The sequence below is a fragment of the Orcinus orca genome, chromosome 1 (genome assembly GCF_937001465.1).
Source record: "Orcinus orca chromosome 1, mOrcOrc1.1, whole genome shotgun sequence".
NCBI classification, from domain to species: Eukaryota; Metazoa; Chordata; class Mammalia; order Artiodactyla; family Delphinidae; genus Orcinus; species Orcinus orca.
In genome coordinates this window covers 171,444,852-171,465,896 of record NC_064559.1, presented here as the reverse complement: position 1 = coordinate 171,465,896, position 21,045 = coordinate 171,444,852, and the positions used below count along the sequence as shown (strand labels likewise).

The 21,045-nt window shown below is 37.1% G+C and overlaps 1 protein-coding gene across 1 annotated transcript in view; it reads right to left on the bottom strand.

Annotated features, from left to right (window-relative positions):
- Positions 1-20,437, bottom strand: part of AGBL4 (AGBL carboxypeptidase 4) — a 1,394,453-nt gene extending 1,374,016 nt beyond the window's left edge. The window contains exon 1 of the mRNA XM_049700153.1: positions 20,269-20,437. Within this exon, the coding sequence (XP_049556110.1) occupies positions 20,269-20,302 (34 nt within the window). The 5' untranslated portion in view covers positions 20,303-20,437. The remainder of the gene's footprint in view (positions 1-20,268) is intronic.
- Between the last annotated feature and the right edge of the window lie 608 nt (positions 20,438-21,045).

Below are 21,045 nucleotides of genomic sequence, written 5' to 3'. Positions count from 1 at the left end.
CATCTATATTTGGACAATATGAAGCTTCTTTTAAACAGTTTAGAAGTACAAAACACAGAGAGAATAAAAATAGCTTGAACTTGTCCTCTAATTATTCTTTAATCAAGGATGCAATTTGAATCAAGTTTTTTATCTGCCCATTTATCTAGTTGATTATAAGCATACTATCTGAGAGTACCAACAGGCAATTTCATGTATTCCTCAGGAGGGAAAGAGGAAATAAGAGAATTGTAAGGTCACTTAGCCTATTTCCTGCTCAGGCATCTTACTTTCCCTGTATTTCACAGGGCTTTGCAGAGCTACAATAGAGACAGCCCTCTCTAGAATGAACCTTCTCCCCTCAGCGATAAAGAAGGTTTCTGGCAAAATGAAAATATGTTGACATTATTTTTGTGTGTTTTGGTTTTTAAGTTGAGATATAACTGACATATAACATTGTATTCATTTTAGGTGTACAACATAATGATTTAACATATGTTTATAGTGAGAAATGACTATGGCAAGCTTAGTTAACATCCATTGCCACACAGTTACAATTCTTTTTCTTGTGAAGAGAACTTTTAAGACCTACACTCTTAGCAACTTTCAAATATACAGTACAATATTATTAACTATATTCAACATGCTGTACATTATATCTCTGAAGTTAATTTTTTTTTAAAGGAAAGCCCTGCCCACGTGAAGCAAAAGAAAAAAGTCTCTGCTTTCTTGGTCTGATCAGATTTCCACTCATAATGGCCCTGCTTCCTCTGACAGGTTTCACTATTTACATAAGGAGTTCTAAATCAAATACATCTAGGATCATTGCATATAACCAACACAAAGAACATCTGGAAAAAAAATTGGTTCTATAGCTATAAAAGTCACTTCAATCCCAATTCTCTCTAAACTCCATCCCAGTTTCTTAAAAGTAGTAGGAATGGTAACTACAGGAGAATTAGTATTGGTACCAGACTATATTTTGTACGTACTCAAAAATGCTTCTTTCTCCAGTAAGCCACAGCATCTGAAATTCCCATTAGAGTAAGTTCTTGAGTATCTAGATAACACCACAAAAATGCCTTAGTGATACTGCCTTACATATATATAGCACTACACACTTAATCCTAGAAATAAACCTGTACTTGTACCATTTATCATAGGAGAAAATGAGACTCAGAGAAGTTACCATACATGCCCAAGATCATACAGCTTGACTGTGCTACCATTCAAATGCTCAGCTAAGCCTAGTATAAATATACCGCCTCAGTCCCCAAGTAGGCTGAGAAGAATAATAGATGATTGTGCATCAACATAAAATAATGGATTAATTTCTCAGAAAACAGCACATGATAGAGCTTTGAAGGAAGAGACAAGACGTGTATTTTAAAGTAAAGAAAACTGATCTTTGGGAGATATGTAGCTTGATGCCCTGCCCATGGAGAAAAAGCTCTGACAGGATATCACTGATGAGATATGGTCTAGGCAGTCAGGAACAATGAGGGGACAAGCCCAGGAAAGGCATGTTATATAGATAAGTAGCTTTCACAGCTTAAACTAGGCCTGTCCTGGTAGTTTTATCATCTGTAGTACAGGCTTAGTAGGTACTTTTATTTTCTACCAAGCAGGGGAGGTTATGTTTTTCCTCACAACATACCAAAAAAGGGTAGATAGGACTTGCACAAGCAAATCCAAAAGTGATGTCAATGAAATGCCTCTACTTATCATTTAAAGGAACAGAAATTCTCCTTTGTTTTAAATCAACAATGTTGCTTGACTGATTTAAAAAAATACATATGTAAAAACAAGCTATATGTCTGTATCTTTGCTCTTTAAAAATGTAAAAATAAGTTCAAATATAAAATGCCATTCCAATCAGCTCTATCATGCTGAAATATTTCAGAAACTTATAAAATATTATCTCTTCACAGTATTCTCTCCTCACAGAAGCAACAGATCTTACAGTAGTTGAATGATATAAAAATACAAGAGAGTATCTGAAGGACCAAGGCACTTTTTAACTCTTTCCTGGTGGGTATGCCTTCAATTATATAATTTTCTATTTCTTTCCTAAAAGAGTAATTGCAGGGGCTTCCCTGGTGGCACAGTGGTTGAGAGTCTGCCTGCCGATGCAGGGGACACTGGTTCGTGTCCTGGTCTGGGAAGATCCCACATGCCATGGAGCGACTACGCCCGTGAGCCATGGCCGCTGAGCCTGCATGTCCGGAGCCTGTGCTCCGCCAACAGGAGAGGCCACAACAATGAGAGGCCCGCGTACCGCAAAAAAAAAAAAAAAAAAAGAGTAATTGCATGTTCTACTTAGGGGCTGAGGAGTGGGGGAAAGCTAGTGATCATCTGTTAAATCTCCTGCCCCTAGACATAATTGTGCTCTAAAACAATTTTGTAAAACAAATCCAAACAAATTAAAAACAAATATCTTTCAAATATTGGTATGATTTCTATAATGGCACTAAGCACTAAAATGAAATGCAATACTAATGTGGAGATGACATTTGTTTTTCAGATTTTATTTTCTTTTAGCTATTGTGCACAATTTCTGACAAGGCCGAGGCCGATAGCAGTACTAATTGTAATGGCTTAAACTGTAATGTACTTAAAATCATCTGTGATCTGTCACTTACTGGGCATATAACCTTGGCCAAGCTATTTAACTACATGAGTCTCACATTTCCCATTGTAAAAATGATAATAATACCCTCCTCACAGTTGGCCTGTAAGAACTAAATAAGTTTCAGAGTCCTGTAACACATAGTACATGTTTAACACAATGACTCTTGTACTAATATGAATTATGCAGAAATTTCTGTGTATGTTCTAAAGTGGTATAAAAATGATAATATTATCATCTCTAACATATCATATTAAAGTTATATCCTCTTCACTATGAAAAAAATCTCAAATCTAACAGGGCCACTTGAGAACTAAATGAAATAACCCATGTGAAAACTATTTAGCACAAAGCAAGCTCTCAATAAACGTTTATTTTAAAATATACAAGTGAAACTCCCAGTGAAGCCGGGAGATTTAGTACACCATTTAATCCACACTATTATATGACTGCAATATTCACATATAATAACCTTTCATTTAGAAGACAGAATATTATGTGGTATATTAAAATCATCAATTATTAATATTCTGAGTCCAAAGATCCCCGTGCAAAGTTATTAGAGCCAATATAATGTAAATTCCCCTTGCAGGAATTAGTTTTAGTATATATTTAAAGATACATACATGTATAATTTTATATATTTATATACATTATTATTTTCAATAGAGCTATTAAATAATTTTTCATAAATCTGCATACATGAAATAAAATATATTTTAAAATGAATATATTGAAAGCTTTATAAAACTCAGAAATTTTACATACTGTAATCTTTAAAAATCTTTAAATAAATGATTCATTTTTATATCCAACTCACTCTTTATATAATATATATCTATACTTATATACTCAACTATGCACACTTTCACTGATTTTATCTCCTCTCCTGGCTCTCTCAGAATCAAGTCTCAAATTTCTAACTGCATCTTCATCATATCCACACCAATATCCCATTACTACCTCAAATTCAACATGCCTAAACTAAACCTATCCTTTCCACAACAAAACCATTTCTTCCTTTGATTCTTCCATTTCTGTCAATGAAACCCCAATCTTTTTTTATTCCTTTCTCTCTCCTCTCTGAAAGATATCATATAGAAGGAACAGCAAAGGACCTTGGAGTCAACTGGATCTGTTTCTACTTCTGTTTCTACTTCTTACTAGTTGTGTGAGCTTAGGCAAATTTATTATACCCCTTCTGAACTTAAGTTCCATGTCTATAAAAATAGAAATTCATTTCACTTACCTTGTAGGACTTTGTAAGGCTTAAATATAATGTATATAAGGTGCCTAATAAATAGTGAGCATTCATAAATATAGACAAAGCAACTTCTCTTCATCACATCCAGTCATCAAGCACCATATAGATCCTTACTTTGAAATGTCCCTATTGTCGCAACCTGTTCTGGGCCCTTCTCATTTAAATCCTTAAGTTTGGGGTGTCATCTACTTCCTTATCTATCTGGGGAAATGGCCACACACACACACAACAAAAAAACCCAGCCTGTCCAAAGGTCTCTTCATACCTGGGAGTTTAAGCTCCCAAAGGCACTTATACTACTTTCCATCAATTTGGAACCCTGGAACAGTTCATTCCATCCAAGTTCCTTCTGCTCACCTTTCAACAATCTCCTTCATCCCTATGATCCTTTGATTCCCTTAGAATTTTCTGAGATTAACTTTGCTACAAATTCTCCACTACCTCTTCATTATTTACCCTTCTTAAGGCTGTCTAATCACTCTGCATCCAGTCTAGCTCCCCATGTCACCTACCTCCTAGCACTAATGTGATTTGCACCTCTTATACACTCTCCCCAATGCTCCTCTACTCTTCATTAAATGTTCCCACTACCTCCTTACTCTAAAACCTGGCTCTGCCCAGATGGTACAATTTCTCTTGCAAAAGAAAAAGAAGAGGCTCTTCCTTTCTCCTTGCCCTAGGATCTCTAAGAAGAGCGGAGAGACAGTATTCTCAGAATACCCAGAATACCCTTTCCTTTCTCACCCAGAAATCTTTCCTTCACAGAGTATAGTATTCTTTCAAATACTTGCTGCCCTGTCCTATGGCAGGATTATACAACCCATCCTGTTAGTAGCAGGCTTGCTATAAGTCTTGAACAGAAATGTGAGCAGAAGTGACATGTGCCATTTCCAAGCAAAAGCTTTACAAAGAACCATTGCATGGTTCTAATATGGTCTCTTTTCCTCTTGTATGAGACCAGAAATGTCCCAAACAGAAGCTACTCCATCAGCCTGGGTTGTTACATGAAGATGTGGAGCAAAGCTATAACTGACCCACAGTGGACATACACTGGAAGCAAGAAATAAACCTTTCTTGCTGTTACTACAACAATAAACCTTTCTTGTTATTACAAACCCCTGGGATTTCTGAGTCATTTATCACTGTATAACTTAGCTTAAACTGGCTAATATGTTGTATCCTTTTATCATTCTCATTCTTCAAGATGTATCTTAAGCACCAGTTTCCATAAAATTTTTCTTGATCACTTTAGTCCTAAGTTATTTTTTTCCTCCTCTAAATTCCTAGAGTTCAGCTGTACTACTTTTATGGCAATTCTAGTCTATTCTTGTTTTGAATTATTATTGTTTAAATCTGAATCATGTATAATTGGTTAATGGCTGCTAGCATCACAAAAACAAAGAAAATCAGACATTATGTGCCTCTTAATGAAACACATAAAACCACTTTTGAAATAGTCTTGAAAAAAAAAAAGGAGACCAAATCTAATCAAGCTTCTAGATATACCCAGTCATTTATAGGAAATGTAGAAGACAGAATGATGTGTTGAACTACATCGCAGGAAGGCAATCGCAGGAAGCAAAATCCAGGAAAACAATCTGCTTTCTTCAAACAAAAAAATTGTAAGGGAAAAAAAGAGATGGAGAGGAAACCCATTTATGAAATAATCAAATTAAAAATTAACTGGATATTTGATATTAAGGAATTGTTATTTGGTATGATTTTATTTTTGGTATGAATATATATATGGCATAATTTTATATATATGTCATGTAGTATACTACATATATATACACACGCACACAGAGAGAGGGAAAGAGAGAGAAGAGAGGGAGAAAGAAAGAAAGAGAGAAAAGAGAGAGAGGGCATGTGTCTTTTAGAGGTACTTATTGAAATATTTATAGATTAAATTATACATCTTCACTATGCTTCAGTACAGTCCTAGGGGAAGAAGGAGAGTAAGAAAGATAAACATAATTGGTAATTGTTGAGGTTAGATGATGGGTATTTAGGAATTCTTATACTATCCTTTCTATTTCTGTATATGTTTGAAAATTTCCATAATATAAAGGTTATTTTAAATGGAGTTATTTTAAACTAGCCATATAATACAACTTACTTATAGTTTATATCCAAAACTATCTGTCTAGGTAGTAGCTTTATAGATATGCTGATCCTATAAGATTATGTTACCAAGTAAAACTCTGATAGCCTATAAGAGTGCCCCTATGACAGTAGAAGGAAGGAAAACATAAACTTACCTCTCTGGTGGGTTTTTTCAACTTAGCCTACCAGAAAGAAAAAATATATCTATGCTTTTTTTTCACAATGATGGGCTAAACCAGGGGTTGCAAATTTTATGAACTATGCAAGTAATACCAAATAAGTAAAGCAAACTGAGAATAAGGAACTAAGGAGAAAATAGTGAGTGGTGGGGACCATGTCATACCAGAAAGCCTTTGACCCCTTCTAAAGGTGGCACTAGCTGCTCAGCTCCAGCCAATAGTGAACATGCATCAATGTAGGCCCACTTTTGCCAAGTCTCCTGAATTTTCAAGAGAAGCCAGAAATTCATACTTTTATGTGAAATCTCCGTTTTTAAATAATACACTTCATGAGCCCAACAAAATATATCTGGTATCTTGATCCATCCCGTGTGATACCAGTTTGCAATGACTTGTCTAAGAAAAACTTAATATGGCACAACAGAATAAAGGGAGATGTGTTCCAGATCTTTCCTGATAGCAAGAATTTATTTTGTTGATAGCCATTGAGATGAGAGAAAAAAGACTTTACCTAATTCGTTGTCACCTTTGATGTTCCTATAGTGTAAATAAATTATTGAAGGTAAGTTATTTGTGGTCAGTTGTCATTTATTTCTCTCTTTCATCCCAAAATAAGGCTCCAATAAATAAGTTTCTGGTAAATTAATTTGAAAGAACGGTTATAAGATTCAGTTTGCATGGTGAGTCAAATGGACCAAATTGTTTTACCTTCAGCTTATATAGTCAGTCTATGAAAAAACACAATATCCCTAAGTCAGTCCAGGAAACTTACTGGTTTCCTCACATTGATTTGAGCTGCTAAGTCTGTCCTAGTCCTGACACATGGCCATAGAGATTGTCCACAGAGGAATTAACTGTGAGGGACTGGTGGGTAAGGAACAGAAAAGACCACCAGAGGCCCTTTACCTTAATGCTAACACCTTTTGATTAATAGGGTATGCACTGCAGAAAGGTAAGAGCCTCAGCTTTCTTATGCTCCTACTTTCTGTATGGAAGCCAAATTTAAATTTTATGTCTTATTATAATAAAAAATAATAATAATTAAAGTTACACTTCCAAAACCCAAGGAAGCCAATATGGAGAGGAATAGGAGATTCTGCTCACAAGACGGACTCAGCCAATATTGCCTGTGCCTGATACAAATTTGCTTATAACCTTGTAAGGGAAAATGTGCAAAATTAGGAGATATGTACACAAAATAACTTGAATACAAGTAAGAATGTGATAAATATATTTCAAATAAAGCTATATGTAAATTAAACAATCTGAAATAATTATGTTTATTTAAATTCCACATAACTATTAACACTTTTTCAAAATGACTAATTAAAACTTGCAAGGCAAAGAGAAAAATAGCTTCAGAATTAAGAAATGTGGTGATGCCTTACATATCCAAGGATTGCTTTACTTTTCATCAGAAGCAGTTTTCTCACATTCAGAAAACTAGTATGAGTAGAAAATGGATTTTAAGCCCTGATTTATCATTTTAAAAAATCTGCAATATTTAAAATTCAAATTTGATTTTTAGGAATTCCATATACATAAGTATTTTTTTAATTACCTAGCCTCTTTCTTCTCTTTGGCACTAAATATTCATGATACTCATGATACAAGGTAGTTGGCAATAATAAACAGCACATTCATTTTAGACCTGAAATACCTAAGAACCAGAGAGTGCTATTGGTCTGCCAGACAGATCATAGCCAAGTAATAAAAAAAAAAAAGAGAGAACTGATAAAAAATTGAAGGGAGAAAAAAACCAAAGACCTAGTGTTTATTCAGTATGCCAATGTCTTCTACTTAACTGGAACAAGGCAGGGGTAGGAAAAGCCTGCAGCAGAAAAATCAAGGAAAGGTAGAGATGAAAAGTTTACAGATTTTACTAATTTCTAGTTTCTTTAAAAAAGAGAATGGATTGATAGATAAAAAGATTAAGAGCTTGAAAAAATAAAATTTTTAAAATCATAAAAAAATAAAAAATAAAAATAAAATTTATAAAATCAATATAAAAACATTTAGCTCGCTAGGACAGAAACAAAAGGAATTGATCTATTCTCCTGACAATACCTAACCCTGCTTTTGACAACCATTTGATTGAAACTTGTAAACTTTCAAAGTATGTATTGTTCAGAGCAAATACCTACAGGGTAAGGATGCTTTTGTCACTAATAACAAGAAAACTCAATCTCACAGTTTTAAGTAGACAGTGTGTTTTCAAGGGTACTTGGCAACTTTTTATAACCTAAATGAGAAGTAGCATTAAAATTAGAAACCTAAAAAAAATTGTACTTACTTCATTTCATCAGGAAGACATACACTTCAACGTAAAGTTTGCTGAGAACAACTTTTTGCCAACTTCAAACCACTATGAAGGTAAGGATGTACAAATGATAAAGGAAAATTTCCCCCTCCTTCTTCCCCCCAAAACACAATTTGACCTCTGGGATAATATGGTTCACTAATTAGTTACAACACCTATTGTCTCAGAATGTACCTCTTCAGATTTCAATTAAAATATATAAAATACCTCAATTATTTATTGAGTTCCTTAACTGAAGAAACTCAATCAATTAAAAAAACACTGATGTAGTCACAAGACAAGTCTCCCAGTAACAGAAAAGATATAATCAATGCAAACCAACTTAAAATTAGTCTCAACTCTGGCAAATGTTGATGCAGAGGAAAGAAGATTTTTTTTTCCCTTGCGACCTTATTAAATCAACTTCTAGAAATTAATAAAAAGATAAACACAAGAATTAAATCATGATTCCCTCCTCAGAATACAGGGAAAGTTGCTTTCATGAAACTGAATCCTAGACTACATATATTTTATATTAAATTGAAATAAAAGATCCAGTCTCTTTGGAGAAAGGAATAAAAGTTATCCACTCTGTTCATTAAATCATTTGATTCTTCATCCAGTTCTATAATATGAGTGACGCTGAGCTTCAAATCAAAGAACCCAAAATACTGATAAACCTAAACTGAGATAAGGCCTTCCAGTTTTTCTTTAGAAAGTTCAAAACGTTTATAATAATTTTTTACCAAGCTGCAAAAATTTTACTAGCATTTCTCATAATCATTGCTATTCTTGTGGTGGTACACTGGTAATGACATTAGTAAAAGACAAGCTAGAACATTACTGCTATGGATGATATTTCCAATTTTAATTAAAATTATTTTAAGTTTTTAATGTATTTATAATACACATCTTTAAAATTGCTCTCTTCCATTATCTGGGGTAGCAACATGAGCAGAGAGCCTCTTTAAATATATATGAAGCTGTATACCTCATGGAATGGAAGGCATCAATTAATCCAATAAGTTGGTTAATAGAATTTCTACTCTATCATATGCATAACATACACCCTCACAACTCTATCGAGTAAAGGATTAGTATCATCATTTTAGAGATGAATAAAACTGAGGCTCATAGAAGCACTATTACACATTTTTATGGCTGAGTTGTATTCCAGTGTGTGTGTGTGTGTGTGTGTGTGTGTGTGTGTGTGTGTGTGTGTGTATCACTTCTTCTTTATCCATTCATCTGTTGATGGACATACTTAGGTTGCTTCCATATCTTGGCAATTGTAAATAATGCTTCTATGAACACTGGGGTGCATGCACCTATTCAAATTAGTGTGTTTTTTTCTTTTGACTATATACCCAGGAAAGAAATTGCTGAGTCATATGGTAGTTCTGGTTTTAGTTTTTTGAGAAACCTGCATACTGTTTTCCACAGTGGCTGCACCAGTTTACGTTCACACCACCAGTAGACAAGGGTTCCCTTTTCTCTACATCCTTGCCAACATTCATTATTTGTGTCCTTTTTGATGACAGCCATTCTGACAGGTGTGAGGTGATATCTCATTGTGGCTTTGATTTGCATTTCCCTGATGATTAACAATGTTGAGTATCTTTTCATCTGCCTATTAGCCATTTGCACGTCCTCTTTGAGAAAATGTCTATTCAGTTATTCTGCCCATTTTTTTGTTTATTTTTTGATGTTGAGTTGTATGAGCTGTTTATATATTTTTGGATATTAACCCTTCATCGGTCATATTATTTGCAAATATTTTCTCCCAGTCAGTAGGTTGTCTTTTCTTTTTGTCGATGGTTTCCTCTGCTGTGCAAAAGCTTTTAGTTTAATTAGGTCTCATCTGTTTATTTTTGCTTTTATTTCTTTTGTTTTAGGACACAGAGCCAAAAAAAAAAAATTGGTACAATTTATGTCAAAGAGTGCTCTGCCTATGTTTTCCTCTAGGAATTTTATGGTATTCAGTCTTACATTTAGATCTTTAATCCACTTTGAGTTTATTTTTGTATATGGTGATAGAGAATGTTCTAATTTCATTCTTTTACATGTAGCTGTCCAGTTTTCCCAGCACCACTTATTGAAGAGACTGTCTTTTCTCCATTGTATAGTCTTGCCTCCTCTGTCATAGATTAATTGACCATAAGAATATGGGTTTATTTCTGGGCTCTCTATTCTATTCCATTGATCAATATGTCTGTTTTTGTGCCAGTACCATATTGTTTTGATTACTGTAGCTTTGTAGTATAGTCTGAAGTCAGGGAGCATGATTTTTCCAGCCCTGTTCTTTCTCAAAATAGTTTTGGAAGTCCTAGACACAGCAATCAGAGAAGAAAAATAAATAAAAGAAATCCAAATTGGAAGGGAAGAAGTAAAACTGTCACTATTTGCAGATGACATGATACTACACATAGAAAATCCTAAAGATGCCACCAGAAAACTACTAGAACTCATCAATGAATTCAGTAAAGTTGCAGGATACAAAATTAATATACAGAAATCTACTGCATTTCTATACACTAACAACAAACTATCAGAAAACAAAATTAAGGAAACAATTCCATTTATCACCACATCAAAAAGAATAAAATACCTAGGAATAAACCTACCTAAGGAGGTAAAAGTCCTGTACTTGGAAAACTGTAAGACACTGAAGAAAGAAATTGAAGATGACACAAATTGGATTGGAAGAATTAATATTGTTAAAATGACCATACTACCCAAGGCAATCTACAGATTCAATGCAATCCCTATCAAAATACCAATGGCATTGTTCACAGAACTAGAACAAATTATTTTAAAATGTGTATGGTAATACAAAAGACTCCTATTAGCCAAAACAAATGAGGTTTTAAATGAGCTTTTCCATCCCCAGTTCACCAACTGTGTTTGTGTTATATTCAACTAGTACATTTTGTTTATAAAATGTCAAAAGTTTCCCCACTTTCCCCCTTCATTTGGGTCAACATGCTCAGCTTCCACTAGCCTAAGTTCAAATATTTAAACATAAAATTTATGGATAAAAAAACTTTTCATTCATTTCTTCCACAAATACTTATTGAATGCCTACTATGTAGCAACCATGTGCTAATTGCTATTTTAGTCCCTACTATCCAGCACTAATTTACTCAGTACATGTGTAGAGATGTCTAAGATGAGAAACTTCATTAACCTCATGATTAGAATAATTAAAAACAAACACATACTTTTTGTTTAATACATTTGTCTGAAAATTACAGTATGTATATATGTATTACCTCTTCCTCTAGAGAAGAAAATCTGTGTTATTTAAGTTCTATTGTATGCCTTCCCCTTCTATCAGTACTGAGACAGTATACCCAGGAAATAAAGCCAAGAGGCAGAGCAGAGAAGTCCTATCAGTATGAACTTAGAGCCAGAGAGCCTCAGGTTGTAGTTCCTGTTCTCAAACTAATTGGTAATGTAGTCTTAGCTATACCACTTATTCTCTTTTTTTTCTTAACATCTTTATTGGAGTATAATTGCTTTACAATGGTGTGTTAGTTTCTGCTTTACAACAAAGTGAATCAGTTATACATATACATATATCCCCATATCTCCTCCCTCTTGCATCTCCCTCCCACCCTCCCTATCCCACCCCTCTAGGTGTTCACAAAGCACCAAGCTGATCTCCCTGTGCTATGCAGCTGCTTCCCACAGCTGCTTTCCTATTTTACATTTGGTAGCATATATAAGTCCATGCCACTCTCTCACTTCGTCCCAGGTTACCCTTCCCCCTCCCCATGTCCTCAAGTCCATTCTCTACATCTGCATCTTTATTGCTGTCCTGCCCATAGGTTCTTCAGAACCTTTTTTTTTTTTGATTCCATATATATGTGTTAGCATATGGTATTTGTTTTTCTCTTTGTGACTTACTTCACTCTGTATGACAGACTCTAGATCCATCCACCTCACTACAAATAACTCAATTTCACTTCTTTCATGGCTGAGTAATATTCCATTGTATATATGTGCTACATCTTCTTTATCTATTTATCTGTGGATGGACACTTAGGTTGCTTCCATGTCCTGGCTATTGTAAATAGAGCTGCAATGAACATTGTGGTACATATATACCACTTATTCTTTCTGAATGCTAATCTTCTCATATGTAAAACTGAGATAATTATACCCCCTTGCAGGAATTTTGTGAGAATTAAACAAGATATACTCAAAGTACCTGAAAGGAAAGAAGTAACACTGTAAATGGCAGACTGTCTTACTGAAATAACTTTGTTTTTAAAGGTCATTACTATAATACCTGGTTATTTATCTCTCTCCATTTTAGGGCAGTCTATTATTATTTACTGAATGGGAATCAGGAAATTTGAGCTACAGTTCTGGATCCTCTTCTTGCTTCTTACGTGACTCTGGGTAAGTTGCTTGACCTCTAACATTCAATATAAAGATAAAAATTCACACTTCCCTTACTGTGTCTTATAATATTATGCATGTCTTTTCTACTTACAGGAGAGCAAAAATGGAAAGAATTTGGGCTTTGGAATCAGAAAGACCCGTTTCCAGCCACATAAGCCTGAACTAATCATTTAATCTCTCTTGAACCTAACTATGTAACTGGATTCTTTCTTCAGGTCCACTGTGAGGCAAAATAAGAGAACGTAAACAAAGTAAACTACAAGGAAGCTAAAAGTGTAAGATAAACTGATGACCAAATAATGTAGGGGCCAGCATTTACTTTGAACCTGCTCTAGCCCAGATATTAGATCAACCCTTTCCACCAAAGTATTCCTACTTTGAAGATTTCAGATTCTTAAATGTAACCTCATTACTAACAAATAGAGGATTTCTTAACCTGGGTTTCTGGGGATGGATGTTACCACTTGAAATCATTTTCAAGTTTTTGTGTGTCTACACATAATGTGCATTTCCATGAGAAAGAATTCATTGTTTTTTCATCACTTAGGCAAAGGGATATATGACCCCAGAAATGTTTAAGAACCAATTCAGGGTGGGGGTAGGAGGTAGGAAGGAACACAGTCTTCAGTTCTGTTAATAGATCAGCAATACTAGCAATGTTTTGCATAAGCTTTATTCCCTCACCACACAACTTTCTGTGCACGTGTTGCTCTCTCTGCCTTCCAAATCCTACTATACTCTCCTAGTCCCTCTGCCTACCGCCATCGCTGGACTAACTCCTTTTTACATTCAAGACTGTTATTCATGGGTTCTTCCTCCAAGAAGCTTTAGTGAACTATTACTGCCACCACCCACAGGCTCTCAGGGAACCATTCTCTGGCCTCAGAATTCTGTGGACAACTCTATCATTGCCTGGATGGTAATTTTCTAACTCTATTCCTCCTCCATTAGGATGGGAGCTCCTTGAAGGCAGGAACTTTGTCTAATACATCTTTGAATTTCCAGAGTTTTGCACAATGCCAGGTACATGGTAGGTATTCAATATATATTTTTGAATGAATAATTTTTAAACGAATAACACAGTCCACAGCATAGTGATTTCTTCCACAAAGCCTGACATAGAGATTAATATATTAAAATTAATGATTCTAAGACTCCTGAAAAAAGGCAAGCAAACTATAATTGTTGGCAGATTGTTTTTTCCATTCCTTTACACCAAATCTCAGATTTTTTTTTCCATAACATTGTTTTGGAGTTTTTTGTTTGTTTGTTTGCTTTACTTGGCTGCACCAGGTCTTAATTGCAGCATGCGGCATCTTCGAGGCATGCAGGATCTAGTTCCCTGACCAGGGATCGAACCCAGGCCCCCTGCATTGGGAACACAGAGTCTTAACTACTGGACCACCAGGGAAGTCCTTCTGTAAAATTGTTGAAAGTTTTTATTTAGGAATTTCCAAGCCTATATAAAAGTTTTTAACCTTATATAAAATTCTATGCATCTTTGTGTTTGCTTGTTTTGTTTTCCTTCAGTTGACATGCAAGTACATTATTCTGAAAGCCTATTTTGAGAGTCAAATATTCACAATCAATAGTTCTCAAAAATATATGACAAATAAAAACTTCTTTCTCTACAGTTTGAAAAAAAGAAATTTTTTAATGAATCCCATTAAATAAATGGGAAATATAAAAAGTAAAAATTATCATATTCCCATATGGTGAACACCATTAATAAATTATCACAAGCTTTCACACTTGTGATAATCTTTTATAATCAGAAAAATAAAATTCAGCTAAGAATTAAAATTTTTCTTAAATTAATACTAAAATTAACACCTACATTGCTGAAATTTAGCAATTAATAAAAATATTCTGAAACTCACAGAAGACTGTGCTGTTCTTAAATGACGAAAAGACAAAGCTGTGACTGTTAAGAATATGTATCAAAATACTGGCATCCTTCTGACCTTAATGCTACAGTTCTCTAGTATCTCTCATTGAAAATTACCCTGAGCAGGCTTCCCTGGTGGCACAGTGGTTGAGAGTCCGCCTGCCGATGCAGGGGACACGGGTTCGTGCCCCGGTCCGGGAAGATCCCACGTGCCGCGGAGCGGCTGGGCCCGTGAGCCATGGCCGCTGAGCCTGCGCATCCGGAGCCTGTGCTCCGCAACGGGAGAGGCCACAACAATGAGAGGCCCGCGTACCGCAAAAAAAGAAAAACCAAATGCAACATTCATAGATCTCAGAAATACAGACATTATCAGAGCTCCTTGGAAGAAACAAGCACATAGCATCATGGAAACAAAAGGTGTTTTCTGTCCCAGTACTTTTGGGATCTTTTCACAAAGCCAACCTCACCGATATTACAAAAGATATAAATGCGACAAAAAATAATTTGAAGTTTTAAAAATATTTCTAAAAAGGGATAAAATTATATAAGTCCACATTCCCTTTTCCATAATTCCAAAATCCCTGAATCTCTAAAAACAGTCATTTTTTTCACAACTTTGGTGCCAAAACTAATCTGTAAGCAAAACTTAACCTAAATTGATGTGAAGCTATTTATAACTTTTATTCAATTAGTGTGAATGTGATATTAATGTGTTTGATTATAGGATACTCTCCCATACCCCATTGGGGGTGTTATGTAATAAACAGTACATAATGAAATACTAAGTACATAAAGCAATACATAAGGCTTTATTGCCTTTCAATAATTCAAAAAAAAAAAGAATCTGAATTCTGAAATATATTTGCAAGGCTGCTCAATAAGAGACTGCAGACCTGGATTTCTTCTTCTTTTAAAGGTGATTTCACTAGTAAGGCTTTAGGAAAAGGCACACACACACACACACACACACACGTGCATACAACAATTAAGTTACCATTTCTTTGGGGGTGTAAAACATTGTGCACTTTCCATACCTTATCTCTAATTGTCACCTGAAAAGTAGGTGTTACTATCCCAAATTTACAAATAAGGAAACTATAGCCAAAAGAGCTCAACTATTTTGCCCAGTTACTAACAAAAGATAGAAGACATTATTCTCATTTCTAAGGCTTTTTGAAATTTCAAGATTCTGTCTATAGATAATTTCAGATAATGTAATGTTGCTTTTTTTAAACAACTCATTTCATTCACAGAGAAAGTGATCAAGGTTCAGGCCACTTTAACATACTGCATCATTCTAAAATTTCTGCTCAACATGGGCCTCCACAAAAGTAACAAACTTGGCAATATAGGAAAACAAATAATTTAACCCAGTAATTTGAACAAAAGCTTTTTTTGTGATAGTTGGAAAGGCAGGAGAAGAATCTGAGAAACTGAAGTAGGTACAATCTAGCCTGAAACTAATACCTCTACATTTAGTTCACTATAAGTTTCTTTTGTATTGTTATTAATAGTCAAATTGTTGGAGAAGAAGAAAAATTCTAATATTCATGTCCTCATTTTAAAGTATAATATTTAAAAGAAGAAACTTCCTTTTGCAAATCTGACCATCTTTCAGAGCTACGTGCATGCTTTAAAAAAGTATCCTAAGTGTCTCTTCACTCCTTCCAGAAATTTCTCAAAATCCACCTCATATACAGACTTGTCCCATGACACATAGTTCAGCTAACAATTCTACATTCTCCAAAACTTGACGTCTGTCTTTCTTCTGACAGCAAATCAATTATGCTAATGAAGAAAAATGTAATGTCTTATGTTAATCACTGTATGTTTAAAGCTTGTTTTTATATGTAAAGTACATATAATACATTTGAATTTTTATATTCAAGCTTCAGGGGAATTAAGGAAACACCATTTATTGGGCTCTTCATATATATCCACTATTAGTCACAACTATCCTGTAAATATCATCCCCATTTTAAGGATGAGGAAACTGAAGATCAGAAAATTTGAATCTGAGGTCCACATCAAATAAGTCACAGAAACAGGATTTAAACAAGGATCTGACTCCCAGTTCTTTTCACTTTACCTTGCTAATGTATGCTTAGCTTAGAATATTTCCTGTAGGGAAGGAATTATCATCATGGCTATTATTTCTTCAGTATGTAGTATGTTGCAATACAAACAGAAGGCCAAATAATGAATCTAGATAATGTTAAAATAGCCAAAAACCTGCAATTATTTGCAGATTGAGCAAGTTGTTTAACTCCTCTGTGCCAAAACTTCTTCACATGTTAAATAGAGATAATGCCTTAGAGAGAAATTATGATGCTGAAGTGGATTAAATCATTTAAAGCACTTAGTACAATGTCTGGCAGATAATAAACACTCCATAAATGTTAGCTATTGCTCTTGAGATGAGGAATCACCTGACAGACATATTTTGTACCAGGTGTCTCCAGCCAACAATAGACGTATACCCAATTCAAAGACAGTCAGTCCTACACTGGCTTGTGATCTATGACATGATCTGGTGGGAAAAGATGATGTGTGTCAATCAGATTCTCTTTCTAGGGGATCTGAATTAAGAAACAAATATTGAGGGACTTCCCTGATGGCACAGTGGTTAAGAATCCGCCTGCCAGTACAGGGGACACCGGTTCGAGCCCTGATCTGGGAAGATCCCACATGCCACAGAGCAACTAAGCCCATGCGTCACAACTACTGAGCCCACATGCCACAACTACTGAAGCCCGAGCACCTTGAGCCTCTGCTCCACAACAAGAGAAGTCACCACAATGAGAAGCCTGTGCACCGCAACGAAAAGTAGCCCCCACTTGCCGCAACTAGAGAAAGCCAGCGCACAGCAACAAAGACCCAATGCAGCCAAAAATAAATAAATTAAATAAATTTATTTTAAAAAAAATGAAACAAAGATCAAGCCAGTTATTAGTGATTCAGAAGTTAAATAGTTTGACTCCTACCTTCATCAATTTCCTTTTATCAAGGTTACCAATGATGCTAAATATGTTGCTAAATCTAGTTTTTCAGTCTTCCTTTTTATATCACTTGGCAGCATTCAAGCTGTTGAATATGCCACTTACCTTGAAACATTCTTTTGCTTGTGCTCTTTACTCTCAGTCTCTTTGGAAGGCACTGAAATGTTGCAGCTACTCAACACTTCATCCCAGGCTGCTTCTCCTCACACTCTCCTGCTAGGCAATTTCATCCACACTTATGGCTTCAGTAATTAACTCCATGCTACCTCAGACTTTTCTTATAAATTCAACTTCCTTGCCAATCTCCTTACTTATTTGGATATCTCAAAGATACCTCAGATTCCATATGCCCAAAACCAAACACATGATCTTCCCTCTCAAACCCAGCCAAGATCCCTCACAGGACTCCCTATCTCCATAATGGCACCATCAACTATTCAGCTGCACAAACTAAAACATTAGAAGTACACTTTGATACATCCTTCTCTCACATTCCCATCTTTCACTAAGTCCTTTTGATTTTTCTTAAACATTTTTCAATTCCTTCTCTCCATTTTAGGATTTTTGACCAAAATTCTTATCATAGCCTGTAAGGCCCTGCAAGATCTGCTTCAGATTACCTCTTTTCTCCTTTTATTGCCCTACGTGCAGCCACACTTGTCTCCTTTCAGTTCCTTAAATACAATGCATCGTGTTTCCTCCTACCTTCAGGTATTTGCACATGGTTTCCCTCTTCCTGGACCACTCTCTGCCCTTCTCTTCATTTATTCAATCTCTATTATATCTCAACTAAAATATCACTTCCTTAGAGAAAGCTCCTTGAACATCTAGACAATATCAGGTCATTCAGTCATTCATTTAACAAATATTTATTAATTAATAACTTAACTCTACACCAGGTATGGGTCTAGACATGTGGAATTAATAAACACAAGAAAGACCCTTGCCTTCATGGAGCCTACATTCTAGAGGAGGAAGACAGGCAATAAGCAATAAAAATAATAAGTATATTAAATAATATGTGTGAAGGCATAAGTCTATTGGGGAAAGGAAAAGAAAAAAGAGTAAGGTAAGAGAATCACAAGCAGAGAGTTTTCAGTGCTTAACTTGATGCCTGGCATATAGCTGGCACTCAAACATGTGTTGAGTGTATGTTATGAAAAAAAGAATGCACATGTTCAAGTTGAGGGAGCTTAAACTATAAAATGAGTAGAGGAATTACTTGGTCTAAGAACAGAGATGCCATGAAAGAAAGAGAAACCAGGCAGGTCTTGAGAGATAATGGTCTCTTGAACCATTCTTGATGGCTTCATACAGATTCCAGTTGCAGTCATTGTATGCTCTTCCCATAACCACGACCTCCCTCCTCCACCTCCAAGTGGATCACTCTTGTAACCAAATTACCTAATCAGGACACATATACAAGATCATGTATATCACTCCATCACCCACCACCACACATATCTCCAAAGCCACTGCTTTTCTACACACACACACACACACACACACACACACACACACACACACATACACACACACACCCGGATATCACTTTGATGCTCCAGTTCTTCAGTTCCCAGACCCTTTTAGGGACAAACTCCCTCCCACACACACAGAACTGTAAAAACCCTTGCTCTCTTCTATGACCCTGTAAGACACTTAGGTCACTATCTCTCCAAGCCCAGGCATACTCACAAGGCTGCCCCCTCAGGAACAGGATCCTAGGTCTCCCTGCCTGTTAGTCTCCTTGCACTTTAAAGACTACCTTTCACCCACAGATATGTGAACATGCACCCCTTTCTGATTCTGAATGACCTTCAAGATCACTGATCCCGTATATACCCACTGATTCCATATATACCCATTGATCCCATATATACCCATATAGCCTCCTTTGGTAGGATTCTAAAGGACTGGGTGTCCCCTCAAGCCTTTTGTACTCTTAAGGACCCATATGAGGATTTGTATACTTTCTCTGTGACCAGGGGTGACCCTCAGGCACTACAATTCCCCAAAGCACAAACACTCCTATATCCCTCTTCCATGGCACTGCCTGATACTAAAGTGACACTCCTCCTACTTACACCTGCCTCCTCAGAATCGGAGCCCCTCTCCCCTAAACCATGCCCCTTTAGGGAACCCTCCCATATTCCCACATGACTGTGTACAACCCCCCCATGACGCAGCCTACCCCCTACAATCAGCCCCCATCACAGGTGCCCCTCAGGAGGGGAGTCCGGCGTCTTCCGTGGGGTCCCTGCCCTTTCTCAGCCAATGCTCACTCAAAAGTGTGCACACTCTCATACACCCCTGCGACGCCTGGACTCCGGGGTGCCTGCCCGCCACTCAGAGGGGTACGCTCCTCCCTTGACCCCTGACCTCGAGGTCATAGCCCCATCGCGCAAACACAGAAGTGGCCTCCTCAGGAGTAGCGCCATGCCCAAGTCGGCTGTCCCCTCAGGCCCAGGACAGCCGTGCAGCCTCAGCGCTTCCCCGATCGACCGCCCCCACCGACCTGCCTCAGGCGCCGTCTGGCTCCGCTCCGCCATTTTTTGTTCTCCCTCCGCCTCTGAGCCCACGCGAAAATTAGAGGGCAGTGGGGAGTGGGCGATGGGATCCGCGAGCTGACAGGAACTACCTCGGGAAGCCGCGGCGCGACGGTTGCCAGGGCAACGGGCGGCCGGCGTGCGGCCGGCCGGCGTGTGGCGGGGGGCAGGCTGGGAGCTAGCGTGCGTCCGAGGCCCCGCCCCCTCGGCGCGAGGCCCCCTCGGCGCGAGACTCCGTCCCGGGACAGCCGCCTGCAAGGCTGGGACTCCGCTGCGTTTCTACCCTGCAACCTGGCTACAGCGTGCTGGCAACTGAGCATGCTCGGCCGCCTCTGGGGCGCGGGGACCAGGTCCGCTGGGGTCGCGCTCTCCTGCCGCGCACGCGGGTGCTCGAGCTGACCGAAGAGATGGTTGGGCTAGCTTTACTGTGGTTGGTACTGAACTTCGGGAGCTTGGGACAGGCTTCTTGATTTCCCAGCGCTTCTCCCCACTGCGTGCCTGTCCCTGATCGAGGTGCTGAGTAACTTATATCTTAAACTGAAAAGCCCTGAGAATCAATAATTATGTGCCCACCCCACCCCAAACACGCGAAGGACTAACGGGGTCCGCCTTCTCGCCGCTCTACAACCGCACCAGCCCCCAACTCTAGAAAAGGCTTCCCTTTCGCTAGTCTATTTCTCAGTATACTAGGATGCTCTTTCCCATCTCTGGTGAATTGCCACTACCTTCTAAGACCAAACTGGAAC